Raw genomic sequence first — 15,694 nt, forward strand, 5'->3', positions numbered from 1 at the left:
GACTCAACCCCAAAACTCCTTGAACTGATTCATAAATTCAGAAAAGTAGCAGGATATAAGATTAACATTCAGAAGTCAGTTGCATTTCTGTATACCAGCAATGAAACATTAGAAAAGGAATACAAAAATACGATACCTTTTAAAATTGCACCTCACAAAATCAAATACCTCGGAATACACCTGACCAAAGAGGTAAAGGACCTATATGCCAAGAACTATAAAACTTTAATCAAAGAAATCAAAGAAGATGTAAAGAAATGGAAAGATATTCCATGTTCCTGGATTGGGAAAATCAATATTGGCCATACTACCCAAAGCAATCTACAGACTCAATGCAATCCCTATCAAATTACCCATGACATTTTTCACAGAACTAGAACAAACAATCCAAACATTTATATGGAACCACAAAAGACCCAGAATCGCCAAAGCAATCCCGAGAAACAAAAACCAAGCAGGAGGCATAACTCTCCCAGACTTCAAGAAATACTACAAAGCCACAGTCATCAAAACAGTGTGGTACTGGTATCAAAACAGACAGACAGACCAATGGAACAGAATAGAGAACCCGGAAATAAACCCTGACACCTATGGTCAATTAATCTTTGACAAGGGAGGCAAGAACATCAAATGGGAAAAAGAAAGTCTATTCAGCAAGCATTGCTGGGAAACCTGGACAGCTGCATGCAAAGCAATGAAACTAGAACACACCCCCACACCATGCACAAAAATAAACTCCAAATGGCTGAAAGACTTAAATATATGACAGGACACCATCAAACTCCTAGAAGAAAACATAGGCAAAACACTCTCTGACAACAACATCATGAATATTTTCTCAGGTCAGTCTCCCAAAGCAATAGAAATTAGAGCAAAAATAAACCCATGGGACCTCATCAAACTGAAAAGCTTTTGCACAGCCAAGGAAACCAAAAAGAAAACAAAAAGACAACTTACAGAATGGGAGAAAATAGTTTCAAATGATGCAACCGACAAGGGCTTAATCTCTAGAATATATAAACAACTTATACAACCCAACAGCAAAAAAGCCAACAACGCAATGGAAAAATGGGCAAAAGACCTGAATAGACATTTCTCCAAGGAAGAGATACAGATGGCCAACAAACACATGAAAAAATGCTCAACATTGCTGGTTATAAGAGAAATGCAAATCAAAACTACCATGAGATACCACCTCACACCAGTCAGAATGGCCATCATTAATAAATCCACAAATAACAAGTGTTGGAGGGGCTGTGGAGAAAAGGGAACCCTCCTGCCCTGTTGGTGGGAATGTAAACTGGTACAGCCACTATGGAGAACAGTTTGGAGATACCTTAGAAATCTATACATAGAACTTCCATATGACCCCGCAATCCCACTCTTGGGCATCTATCCAGACAAAACTCTCCTTAAAAGAGACACGTGCACCCGCATGTTCATTGCAGCACTATTCACAATAGCCAAGACATGGAAACAACCCAAATGTCCATCGACAGAGGATTGGATTCGGAAGATGTGGTATATATACACAATGGAAGACTACTCAGCCATGAAAGAGAATGACATAATGCCATTTGCAGCAACATGGATGGAACTAGAGAATCTCCTCCTGAGTGAAATGAGCCAGAAAGACAAAGACAAATACCATATGATATCACTTATAACTGGAATCTAATATCCAGCACAAATGAACATCTCCTCAGAAAAGAAAATCATGGACTTGGAGAAGAGAGTTGTGGCTGCCTGATGGGAGGGGGAGGGAGTGGGAGGGATCGGGAGCTTGGGCTTATCAGACACAACTTAGAATAGACTTACAAGGAGATCCTACTGAATAGCATTGAGAACTTTGTCTAGATACTCATGTTGCAACAGAAGAAAGGCTGGGGGAAAAATGTAATTGTAATGTATACATGTAAGGATAACCTGACCCCCTTGCTGTACAGCGGGAAAATAAAAAAAAAAAGAATTACAAGGAATTTCCTTACTATGTTACTCAAATATTAATTTAGTGCTCTTTGTCTGCATACCACCTAAAACAATCATATCTTCTACTAGATGCACTTGTAATTGCATCTTGGGAAATGTGATTTCAAGGAAATACCTTCTTCTCCAGCTTTCATTCCAAAGAAACATATTTAGAAAGTGTCTGTGCCAGACCCTGTTCTGTGCTGACTGGTCATACTCAGAATACCTTACTCCACCTTCCCTTAAACATCACTGTGTTATGAGATATGAGTATAATGAAAATTGCTTGCTAAGATTGTAACAGTTCTACTCGGGGATGAGAACTCATTGTAAGATTCATCTTCTTCCCCCACTCCTCTTTTTTAGCTGCCTCCATGGCATATGGGATTTCCTGGGCCAGAGATAGAATTCAAGCCAGAGCTGCAACCTATGTCACAGCTGCAGCAATGCAGGATCCTTAACCCACTGTGTCACAGCAGGAACTCCTGTAGATCCATCTCGATCTCTGTCATCATCTTCTTCATCAGTACGTTGCTGCTGTTATTTATGCAGAAAAAGTTTGCAGACCTGAAATGATGGATGACTACAATCTGTGCCTTCCTTGTGTCATGGGAATAAGTGTCTGGTATGCATGGAGCTGTAAACATACAGACTGACTGGAAAGCTATGAGTTATTAGATCCAGGAAGAAAATGAAAAAAACAGGAAAAGTTCACTTTATCAATCCAGATACTACATCATCAAATTGATATAAAAGTCAATATGAAATAACAAAAATTTACAGTAATTTAAAAAATATGTAGAAAAGGGAAAAACCTTCAAAATGCCCCATTTCCCAAATTATTTATCTAAACACTTTAAAAAGTAAGATATAAAAGATAACTCATATCCTTAGTTTCCATCTTCCCTATTAATTTTCATATTTCTCAGAGGCATAGTAATGAGGCATCACAGGTTATGCGCAACTCCAAAATGGAAATTAAAAATCTTATTTTAATAAAATATTTAATTTTCTCAATGCCAGCTAGTCCTTTCTGCTTTTTTTTTTCTCTCTATACTGTGGGTCATAGCTCAACCTGAAGGTTTGTATTTTCAAATTTGTCCTGTACCATGTTTTGCTGACATTGCTAATAAACATTTTCAGGAAAGGGCTATTATTCCTTCTAAGTTTTCACTTTAGTGACATAACCCATTAACCAAAAAAGGAACTCATATTGTACCTTTATTATTAGTGAGAACAAAGCAGCTCTGATAATAGTATGCAGCAATTAAATGAATGAGTTAGGTTCGTATGCGATCTGGAAGGCTGCACATGTTGTATTATTAGGTGCACAAATTAGGTTGTAGTATGAATGTCATAATGATGATAATATTAAGATCCTTCCCTAAATAAGCATATACTTTAATATGAGCAGGGAGAAAGGAACGGAACAATCCACATCATCCTATTAACTTCAGTTGCCTTGACTGTTAGTTGAGGCTAGAAATAGGGATACAAACACATGTTGAAATATAAGCCTTTTCTTTATACACTTTGTATTGCTTTATCTTTTCTGGGGCAGCCATGCCCATGGCATGTGGAAGCTACTTGGCCAGGGATAAAACCTGCACCACAGCAGCAACCTGAGCTGTTGTAGTGACAAGGATGGAACCTTAAACCCACTGTGCCACAAGGGAATTCCTGTACTGCTTTATCTTTGAAACAATTTTTTAAAAAGAATTCAATCAATAACATTTAAAAGTGTAATGTAGGTAGCAGGGTTTAATGAATAACCTTTGGAGAGGACAGAAACATGGGACTGTAGGGTAGGAATGCTGTAATATCTCTGATTTAAATCTAAAGGGTACACTTAAAAAAAACCATGCACACTTAGACAAGCAATAAATAATCCACAAAGAAAGTGAATATGAAAATGGTTTCCATGAGAAACACATGAAACCTGAAGACATTGTTATGTACAAGAAAAATATAATTAGTACATTGAAAAAATAATTTCAATTAACCAGAGACAAAAAAATTGAACTATGTAGCAAAATATAAACTTTCCACTGTTATTAATTAAAAAAAAATACTGTAATATCATGGAAGGAGACTAATATTTATCTGAAGAAACTTCATTAAAATATCTAATACTCAGATGGATCTCATAAAAACACTATCAGAGCAAAAGATATATAAAACACCCTTTTACAAACTGACTTTTCTTCTTGAGAAAGAGTTATTTATAAGGTTTTATTCTAAAATAAATTTAAAGATGGTGGTCGAGAAACCACAAGTATTTCTGGGTAAGGCTGGAGTCCCATTTGCTTGTTATCTTTCAACTTTTGTACTATAACTCTGGCAAATTCTTCTCCTTGGATGTCAGTGGTATCCAGTAATTGTCTGACTTTTGAGGTCCTTGTAGGTTTGGTACTAATGAGTTCATAGTCCTCCTTCATGATCAAATCCCTGGACAGGAGGGCATCCAGAGATTGGTTAAGACAGGCTTCCGTCATCTGGTTCACAATGTCTTCCCTTTTACTCTGGATCCACTGTTGGGCTATACCAGGCTGAAATCGCTCTGTAGAAAATCCAGGGATGAAAAGTAAGAAGGTAACTGATATGTAGCTATGAATAAAATTAAGGTAAAAACAAAATAAGGCATAAAACCTAATTTTACTATGATTGTGCTAACATGGAATACCACTATTTTGAGGGATGCTACTAACTTTCAGTAAACATTCAGATATTTGGGTTTTCTCTTCCCCTCTCCTCCAAGAAAAAGCACTACCTTTTTACAATGTTATAAATCATGGAGGCAAATAACACTTTTTTTCAGGGTTTTTTCTTTAATATAAATGATACTTGCATATTTGATAAATAAATAGAAACATGCTTACCTTTCATAACATATTAAATCACACCTTCTTCAGCAGTCCCTCCCTAGACAGATGTTCATGCAATACCATTTAGTCCTATTATTACATGTCAACACCATATCTTCTGGGATTTTAAATGTCTTCTCACAAATGGTAAGTATTTATTTATAAATAAAACTTTTTGTACAGCAGATCTAATGAACATATAGTTGTAGGGTAAATAGCATAATTTACAATGCATCTCACAGTATATATTTACCTGAATTTCCTTCGGCTGAGAGTGGATTTATTATTGCTAAAGAGCATGGGGTGGTCTTGTGATCACAGAATGTTGCCCTTTGAGCCACAGAAATGTTACTGTCCCAACTGCGATTTACTGGACACTGACGTGGCATGGAAAAGTCTTGAGTTTTTCCTATAAAAGACAATATCTTTTAGGGGTAGAATATTCCTCAGCTTTTCCTATTAGCTAAAATATGAACATCTGGGTCATACAGAGAGCAGTATTCAATGTCTTTAATTTTTCACTATATAAGCTGGTTCATAGACCTAATTTCACAAGTAAATATTTTTTAGAACAAAAAAAGGTTTATGCTGAATGTTTTTTCTTTTTAAACACTTTTGTTCGTGCTTATCTGTCCAATGTATAAAATCATGGAATTTTATTTCTTCATGTGGTCCCACATTTTTTCTCCTGTATCGTCTTCCTCCTTCTGCACATCAAACATACCCCCTAAATTTATATGTGTCTGTCTACACTCTTTTTTGGTAATCTTATTCAACTTCAGGGCCTCAACTGTCACCTCTCTTTTCAAATCCATGTAATTTAATTTTGTCTTCATTGAATCTTAGTCTTATATTTTCAATAGCCCACTCAACATTACCCTCACATGCAAATAAGAAAAAAAAAAAGAAACTTAACTCTAAAAGCCATTTCAACTTCTAATTCTGTTAATTATATCAATGTTCTCCCAGCAAACTTGTTCAGCTTGATCTTTTTTCTCACTTCCCTCCTGCAAGTGAAAAGTTATATAAAGTCCTATCAATGTGCCCTCCATAGCATCTCTCACACCATTCTTGTATTCTGGAGTAAGTCTCATAATCTCACACCTGTAGTTTGGTAATAGATCAACAGTCTCCTAACTCATCTCCCCACCTTGAGTCTTCTTTTCTTTCTAAAACATTTTACATATTCCAGCCAGGATGAAGCTTCTTAAAGCCAAAAATTTTATCATGTCACACACCCTTGCTCAAAAATTTGCAATAGTTGTTCCCTACCCAAGCAAAAGAGCCCAAATGGCTTAGTCTGGTATTAGAATTCATGATGATAAGACTCCACCCTCCTGATCTTTTATCTCCTTTCATTCACCGTCCTTACCAGCTAATCCCAGCTACTCACTGTTCTCTGTGTTTTCTTCCTTCTTTGCCTCTATGTTGTTCCTTTTGCCTGGAATGCCCATTCTTTACAACTATAGGTCCAACCTTCAGCCAGAAATAATTTCTTCATGATGACAACATGGTGTAGTAGAGTGACATGAAAATATTTACCAAAAGACCTGGCTTCGAATCTTGGATTTCCCAGCTACTAACTATGTGATCCAGAAGTCTTGATCTTAAGAATCTGTAAAATGAGGAATATCTCCCTCACAAGGTTGTTGTGAAAGTACTCCGGTTAAAAATGTTACTCTTCCACTATACTACCACAGCTCTATATCCCTGTACTTCTTACATTGCTATCTTATGCTATGGTCACTTAGAAACATTTCTCCTCTTTCTTACAAGAGATTTTTTTTTTTAATCTTTCTATAGTGTCTAACATGATGCTTTTAATACTTAAATGTGTTTGCTTAATACCCCACTAGTATTTTCATTATTTTTAGACTGTCACTTTTAAAAAATGAGTTATGAATACAAGTGAAAGACGTATTCCATACAAACAAAGACTGCTTGTCAAAATATGATTTTGAAAGAAAATGGAAAACCTGCCATTAATATTGGCTGAAAAATTTACATACTAGATAAAAAGTCACTGTCTTGAGTAGCTGACAGGGACTTTGAGGTTCCTGGAGAATTACTAGGTTTATGAAGCTGCGAAGATCCACATGATTCCTAAAGTAAATAATAGATAAATGATTTAGGTTAATGAAAAATCATTTAAAAAGTTATTCTTGCTTTTGGCTTATTACAAAGAATCAAAACTAACACAAATTATACCTTACAAAATTAAACACATATATAAAATAACAAAAATGAACTTGATTTTTTAAATCAGGTCAAATTGGGGGATGGGGAAATAATTAAATATATTAAAATATGATTTTTTCAGTATTTTGTACATAATTCCAGAAGAGCTGAGATTATGTACAAAATATTAATACTATGTCCAGCTGATGAAAAATTTGAGATCTGCAACTCTGATTACCTAGTAATTTAGAGCAAATGCCTATTCTCAATACCTCAGGTTCCTTCAACATGGAAGAATGAGAACCCACAGAAAAAGTAATGTATAACTTGGCCCTAATCCTAGCTCTGTCATAGGATTACTGCCTAAGTGTTGGCAAGACATTTAAACAATATGGCTCTCAGGTTCTTTTCTTGTAATATTTACCCCAAAATGTGTATGTATGGGCTCAAAGATCCAATGAGAGAGTGTATATAAAGGTGATTCAAATACTATACTGAGCTTTAAGGTTCATTTTAAAGGTATCATTACTTTACTGAATCTGTAAAGAGAACATATATATTCTTTTTTTTTTTGCCATTTCTTGGGCCATTCCCACGGCATGTGGAGATTCCCAGGCTAGGGGTCTAATCAGAGCCGTAGCCGTTGGCCTACGCCACAGCCACAGCAATGCTGGATCTGAGCCGCGTCTGCAACCTTCACCACAGCTCACGGCAACGCCGGATTCTTAACCCACTGAGCAAGGCTAGGGATCGAACCCACAACCTCATGGTTCCTAGTTGGATTCGTTAACCACTGAGCCACGACGGGAACTCCAACATATATATTCTTAAAAGATATGATTACTGTGAAATAATTCTGAATGAGTGCTACTAAAGAAATCTTTCTTTTTGGATAGCCACACAAATGGTATTTTCCTTTTATTAATCATTGTAAGAGGTTAAGAACTAGTATTATAGCTTTTTTACATTTGGATAAGAAAGTATAAATATAGTGGCAGAACTGTGTTGATGATTTGCCTATGAACTACAATGGAACACTGTTCATTACATAAAACAATGCCTAAGAAGGAAACAAGGACTGTGATTCGATGAAATGAACCAAGAACTGAGAATTAGGGGAGCTGGCTTTCAAATTGGAGATTGCCATGGGCTACCTAACAAATCCTAAAATCTTCCTGGACTTTAGCTTCCCATTTATAAAAGAGCAAGATAGACTGATTTTTCATATTTTTCTCACATTTTGAGTTAATCAACATATTTTTTTTTACCTCTTGTGAACCATGATTTACAGATGTGTTCGGATATAACTCTGTTTTCTTCTTGTCACATAAGTGAACAGTACTCAAAGCACTTTGCAACTGGAATAAATAATACATATATTACTTGAATTACAAGTGATTAGTAAATTATATGAGTGAAATGCAGTCTATTTAACATATTTTATATGTTTATACAAAAAATCAAAGGAAAGAAAATCTCCATCAGTTAAGAATATAGTATATAATTTATAGTAGAGATAATGTAGAATAGGGGAAATAACTTTAAAGACACAGGCTCTGAAGTCTATCTCATATTAACTGATTACCTTGAGAAAATTCATCTTTTAAAACAATAATATCTACATGCAGGATCATTCTAGAGATTAAGTGAGATAATGAATATAAAAGTATCTGGTTCAAATTATGTGCTTAATAAATTTCAATTTGTGTGTCTATCTATCCATAGCTAAAAGCATTCACTATTGTCTATTATTATTTTCATTTTGTAGATAAGAAATTGAGGGCTGGAATAAGTGAAGGAGGCAGAGTACCCTAAAGGAATGATAGGGGTCAATCAGATCTGGCTTAGAATCCCAGGATATCTGTTTGATTCTGGGCATAAGATTTAATCTTAGTTTACTTATTTGTAAACTGGAGATAATACCTGTTCTGCAGTATTATTGTAAAGAAGATGAGAAGTAACATAGGCAGAAGCCCTAAAATTACTTTGAAACATTCAATAAATAGTAGCTTTTTAAAGCAGAATTATTTATTTAAATGCTATAATTTTGGTACTAAAATTGTTTAGTACCAAACAATTTAGTACCATCAATGTAAAATTGTTTAGTGATTTACTCTCTTTAAGCTAGGCTTGGATTAGTAGTCATATTACTGAGTGATTTAAAAAAAACCCGTCAGTCTTCTTTTCTTCCCCAAACCAACATAATGGCAACTGCTCTAGAGAACTTTAGACATTGGTGGGATTCACACCCAGTCCTTCATCATCCATACTTAATGACTGTCTGCTCCATTACAGGTCTAAGAAGTTTTAGGAGGAAAGACTACTATTCGTCTGTGTATATAATCTATCTAGCATAGTACTTTACATACAGAGTCCAATTAACATTTGTTACATATATTTTCATATGAAACTTCAAAACTCATCTTTGGATCCATCTCTGTTATAAAAGTTTTTTCTGTGCTTTTAAATTTACTGAAATATTTTTGATCATGCAATATTGTTTTTTTTTTTTTCTTTTTGGTTGTGCCCGCGGCATGCAGAAGTTCCTGGGCCAGGGCTCAAACCCATGCCCCAGCAGCAACCCAAGCCGTGACAGTGACAACACCACATCCTTAACCTACTGAACCACAAGGGAATTCCTGATTAAGTAATGTTGTTAATTACTAACATAATTTTTCTTAAACAGTCCGTTAATGACAATTAAATTATCTATGAACTAAAAGAAACGAAATGGAATATTAAGGAAAGACAGTTTTGATTCAGTTTTATTACTCAAGATGTAAGAGACGTTATTTATGAAAACCTGAATTAGAACAGTCAGTTCAAAGAACTAAAAAAATGTAGGAAACTCAAAGAAAACAAGGCATTCTAAATGGTGATCTTTGTTTTCAGAAATTTCTTTATGAAAAATCTTATTATATTAACTTAATTTAAATTAAATCTTATTAAACTAAATCTTATTCTACTCTTAGACTGGCCATTCTACTCTCAGCTATGCAGGGTGTTATGTGACTACTTCCTTGAATATCAGTTATTTTATATACACAGTGGAGATGATACTCTTTCCCTAACAGATTTATAGAGTTGACACAAGGATTAAAAAAAAAGAAAATATAACTACAACAACTCTAAGTGAAAACAATACAGTAACTTAAAAACAACGACCAAAGAAAGTAATAATATTATTAAGTGTTATTCAAGTATTTGAAAATATATAATTTAAATTATTTATTTAAAAAGCAAAAATTTCTCCCCTAAATTAACAGTTTTAAATATAGATTCTTAGTATTTAAGTTGGTTGGACACAAAAAAAGGAACTGGTTTTCTTCCAGTTTGGTTTCTTATAACCAAGAAAAAAGACCTTTCTATCTACCTCTGCTCTACAGAAGAAAAGAAAATTGCGAGGAGAGAAAAGGAAACTGAAAAGGTAAAGCAAATAGAAATATTATTAGAAGTTTGTATATACTAAGAAGTGGAAAGACTGGCATATTCTGGAAAAGGCTACCTATTCAGAAGTGGGAAAGTCAATGAAAATTTATCAAAAGATTAAAACACATTTCCTCCTTAGTTCCTTAAAAAACTCAGGCACTAATACTGTCATTAGCAATTTTAAGTTTGATTAAGGGCAGACGTTTCCTTTATGCACCTTCCCTTCTAAACCAAAGGTTATATGTTAACAGATCCAGCCAAATGCAAGAGGCAAGCAATGTCATTTAGTGAGAAATCAATTGTAGATTATGCCTGTTCACAATCAACAGTTTGGCTAAAAACGGATGGTTTTTATTATCACATTTTAAGCACAGTTTAATGAAACTTAGCAAGTATTAAACTAGGTTAACTCTGTCCCAAATGGACTGTAGTTGCTTTTTAAACAACTTTGATAATTGTACAAAAACCCTGCAGTAATAGGTCCTTTCAATTGTTCTGATCTACAGGAGCCAGAATGAGTAAATAAGACAACCGTTCTAGATAATTCATATCAATTGCTACTTTGACCTATTTATGCCCATGGTGTGTTTGAGTGGGAGAACAAAATTTTACAACTTAACTTGACAATAAACCTCAGAAAAACTCAAGATTACTGAATAAGAAGAAGAGCAATAACCCAGACATTTTTTCATTCTGTATATATCAAAACTTTAGGGAAAGGAACATAATTTAAAAGAAAATAACTGTAGTAATTTAGGGTATTCACTGTACATAACTGTCACTCATTATACATTTTAAATTAAATTTGATATATGGGAGGTCTGTCTTTCAAATTTGGAGGTGGCTATCTGAATGAAATGGAAATGTTCTTTGGTCACAGATTAAAGACTATTCATAATCTCTGGTAAACTCCACTGCCCCAGTGCTGTAGCCTTTATCTGTGGAAGGTACATAGAAAGAAACTAAATTAAACTAAAAATCTCCATGATTTAAAGTTCTAATTTCCAGCATTTCATTTAGCAAATTTACCTTTGTTTTCTTTAGTTGAATAACAGCTTCAAGGAAAGTTATATCTTCAAATGTTCTCAGAACAGGTTCAAGTTCTATTAAACATTCTAAATAAGAAAAAAATTGAGTTCAGATTACCTCTAATCATTAAAATGAAAAACATAAGTGGTAACATTTAATTGATAAGGCTCTAGGTCAATTTTTCCCCAAATTGATGACATTCAACTAACTTCCAAGCCTTTATTACAGGCATAAAGATAAACATACAAATCAAAGGAATAGAATTGAGAGTCTAAAAATAAGTCCTTCAAATTATGGTCAACTGTTTTTGACAAAGCTGCTAAGGAAATTCAATGGAGAAAGGACAGTCTTTTCAACAAATGGTACTAGGACAGTTGGGTATCTGAAACAGATAAATTTAGACTCTTAACACCATACACAGAACTAACTTGAAATGGATTATGATGCACCTAAATGTAAATATAGGAAAAAAAATCTTCATAACCTTGGATTACATAGCTACAACATCAGAAACAGGATCAGAAACATTTTTGATAATTAGAGTTCAAAAAAATTGAAAAGTTCTGCATTTCAAAAGATGCTATTAAGAAAAATGAAAAGACAAGCCCCAGACTAGGAGAACACTTTTACACATCATGTATCTGCTAAAAAACTTATATCTAGAATATAAAAAGAACTTTGACAACTTAGTAAATAACCCGATTCAAAAATGGGTAAGAGACTGAATTTCACCAAAGGAGATACAAACAGCTAAAAAGCACATGAAAATGTGTTTAACACCAGAGTTCCCAATGGGGCACAGTGGGTTAAGAATCAGTCTGTGGTGGTTAGGTTCACTGCAGAGGCATGGATTTGATCCCCAGCCTGGTGCAGTGAGTTAAAGGATCCATTGCTGCTGTAGCTGTGGCTCAGATTCAATCCCTGGCCAGGGAACTTCCACAGGCCGTGGTTGCGGCCACTGAAAAAAACAACTGTGCTTAACACCATTAGTCATTAGGAAATGTAAATTAAAACAGTGAAGTGTGTCACTCCATACTCACTAAAATGGCTATACTTAAAACGACAGACAGTGAGTATTGACAATTATGTAGAGAAACTGAAAACCTCACACATTGCTGGTGGGAATGTATCACGATATGGCCACTTTGGAAAAACAGATGGTCAGTTTCTTAAAAATTAAAGATAAATGTACCATACAACCAAGAAATCCCACTCATAGGTAGTTATCTAAGAGAAATGAAAATATATATTCACACACAGACTTTCATATGAACAGTCATAGCAGCATTATGCAGAATAGCCAACAAGTGGAAACAATCATAATCACTCTTATTATTACCACTTACTATTACTGCTGCTACTACTACTACTAAAATATATGAACAAGGGAGAGGCCAAGGCTTCAAGATGTAAAACTGAGCATCATTAACATATAGATGATATATAAAACCAGTCTGGACTAGATCATCTTGGGGAGAATACAGACAGCAAATAGTAAGTGACCCACATTAGAGCTCTGAGGCATTCCAACAGTTAGAAATTGAGCAGAGGAAGAGAAAAATAGATTAAGGAAGAGAGCACAATAGGGAATATAGTCTCTTGTGTCCTGGGAGCCATCAGAAGTGAAGTTTCAAGGAGAAACATTCAGCCATATTTAATGTGCAGACAGGCCAAATGAGATAGGGATTTTCCAGTACTGCCATTCTTGGTAACTTGAGCAAATGTAGCTAGAGTGGAGATATGAAAACACTGATCTAAGCTTTTAAAAAATGAATTAGAAGGGAAGAAGTAGAGACAGTATGGACAATTCCTACAAGGTATTAGATCTAAATGGGAGTAGAAAAATGAGGTAGTAGCTGAAGGATGACAGGGTCAAGAATTTTTTCCTATATAAAGATAGGAAATAATAATAGAATATATCTGTATGACAGTTGAATGATCCAGTTGGTGGGCAGAGATTGGCAATCAAAGAGCAGAGAGAATATAAGGAACAGAATGCTAGAGAAAGGAAGGGAATGGTATCCAAAGCACAAGTAATACTGTACATTTGTGTTTAGTATAAGGATACTTTTTTCCATTGTAAAAGATAAGGTAGGAAAGAGAGATAAAGTACAACCAAGTTTGTAGATATGGTAATGGAACTATGAGGGAGTTCTCTTTCATTGTTTCTATTTTCCCAATGCTCAAATGAAATATGGTGCATGGGGTTTAGGAGGTTTAAGAAGAGAGGACAACGTACAGTATGCATTAGCCTTATCTTCCCTTCCTAAGTTCAGAATCTATTAAGAAAAGCCACACAATAATGATAGATGTGATCAAAATATCACCCTTATTACTAAAGCTAATTGGAATATGTCCCTTTTTAGATCTGTAGCTGATGAACTTGGCAATACTTTGCCCCTATAGTTGACAGTTTTACTCACTAAGCCACAGGCCTCACCTGCTTCTACATGGGGAAGCAGAAAATGTAAGCATCCTTTAGATAAGTTTACTTTTTTAGAAAAATGAAAAAGGACTAGATAAGTATGCCTATTTTTTCTCCAAAATTAGCAAATGACAAGGACTGCTAAGGGGCAGATAGAAGCTGGAAATGTTGTTCCGATGCTTTCCCTCTTGGGGATGGAAATGGAATTTCATCTTTACTGGGGAACGGGAAGAATGAGACTTATGCATCTCCTACAGTAGTACAAGATGATCATCTAAGTCAGTAATTCTCAAACTTTTAGGTCTTGGAACTCTTCAAAATTATTGAGTAGCCCAAAATGCTTTTGTATATGTCAATATACAATACCGTTAATGTACAAATATCTATTGATATTTAGTGTATTAGAAATTAAAAAGGAAAAATTTAAAACATCAGAGAATATGAGAACACATTATATTATCTATTGGAGCAATGATATCATCACACTTCATTTAATCTCTGGAAAAACCCATTATTTTTCCATAAGATGAGAATAAAAAGGGAAAATAATATAATATTTATTATTTCAAAAACAATTAATTTTGTGAACCCCTTATAAAAAGTCACAGGGGAGTTCCGGTTTTGTGGCTCACAGGTTAAGAATTTGATGTCTCTGTGAGGATGTGGGTTTGATCCCTGGCCTCACTCAGTGGATTAAGGATCTGATGTTGTGACAAGCTGTGGTGTAGGTCACAGATGTGGCTTGGATCTGGTGCTGCTAGGGCTATGGCATTGACTGCAGTTGCAGTTCTGATTTGATCCCTGACCTGGTGCCACCGTAAAAAGAAAAAAAAAAAAATCTCAGGGACCAACCCCACCCTCAGGGGTCTTTGCACCACACTTTAAGAACAGCTGATCTCTGAGAATCGAATAGCAGCTACATTTGAGAAACATAGCAGAATTGCTAAGTAGTGTTTTTTTTTTTTTTTTGTCTTTTTAGGGCTGCACCCACAGCATATGGAGGTTTCCAGGCTAGGGGTCTAATCGGAGCTACAGCTGCCAGCCTACATCACAGCTTCAGCAATACAGGATCCGAGCCGCCTCTGCAACCTACACCACAGCTCATGACAACACCGGATCCTTAACCCAATGAGTGAGGCCAAGGATCAAACTTGCAACCTCATGGTTCCTAGTCAGATTCATTTCCACTGTGCCATGATGGGAACTCCACTAAGTAGTGTTTAGTGCCCAGTTTTAGCCATTAATTTAGAGAGAAACCGATTAATTCCACTCTGGCTAAGATGAAGCAACAAGGACTGATTTACTCTCCTTCCTCAAACAACGATTAGACAGACAAAATACATGAAACAGTGGTTTTCAGGACACTAGATATATGGAGGTGAGCCTTAATAGCGTGACTGCTCAGGCTTACTGCCTTGAGAGAGTTTCCAATTGCACTACAGGGACAGAAAAGTCAGGTGGAGCACAGTGGATGCTCAGAGTTGAGGAGACAGGGCTGAGAATTAAGGTAGGCAGAGGCAGACAGAGTTAATTGGACAGAGTACCAAAGAGGAGAGGTACACACAGAACTCTTAGATATCTGCAGAGGGTTCCTCTCAAATATTCAGCAGCACTGATCAGCGCAGGGTAGAGAAATCAGTAAGCCAAAAGTCAGTGACTTCGATGAACAATAGGGAAAAACAAGAAAAGTACATATTGCCTGATGGCATGAGCTTCAGAAAAGCTAGAATCTTTAGGAAATGGAGAAGAAATTAGTAACAGTTTGGAAATGGCACTGAGGACAAATACACACACACACATA

At 35.4% G+C, this 15,694-nt stretch overlaps 1 protein-coding gene across 2 annotated transcripts in view; it reads right to left on the reverse strand.

Annotated features, from left to right (window-relative positions):
• Positions 1-3,701: 3,701 nt before the first annotated feature.
• The window catches only part of RIPK2 (receptor interacting serine/threonine kinase 2), a 46,358-nt gene continuing 34,365 nt past the window's right edge, over positions 3,702-15,694 (reverse strand). For both annotated transcript variants that reach the window (XM_047783645.1, XM_047783644.1), the window contains 5 exons: positions 11,469-11,554; positions 8,279-8,368; positions 6,842-6,935; positions 5,086-5,241; positions 3,702-4,528 (listed from right to left, as the gene is read on the reverse strand). In XM_047783645.1, the coding sequence (XP_047639601.1) occupies positions 4,206-4,528; positions 5,086-5,241; positions 6,842-6,935; positions 8,279-8,368; positions 11,469-11,554 (749 nt within the window). In that variant the 3' untranslated portion in view covers positions 3,702-4,205. The remainder of the gene's footprint in view (positions 4,529-5,085; positions 5,242-6,841; positions 6,936-8,278; positions 8,369-11,468; positions 11,555-15,694) is intronic.

This window comes from Phacochoerus africanus, chromosome 6 (assembly GCF_016906955.1).
Source record: "Phacochoerus africanus isolate WHEZ1 chromosome 6, ROS_Pafr_v1, whole genome shotgun sequence".
NCBI lineage: Eukaryota > Metazoa > Chordata > Mammalia > Artiodactyla > Suidae > Phacochoerus > Phacochoerus africanus.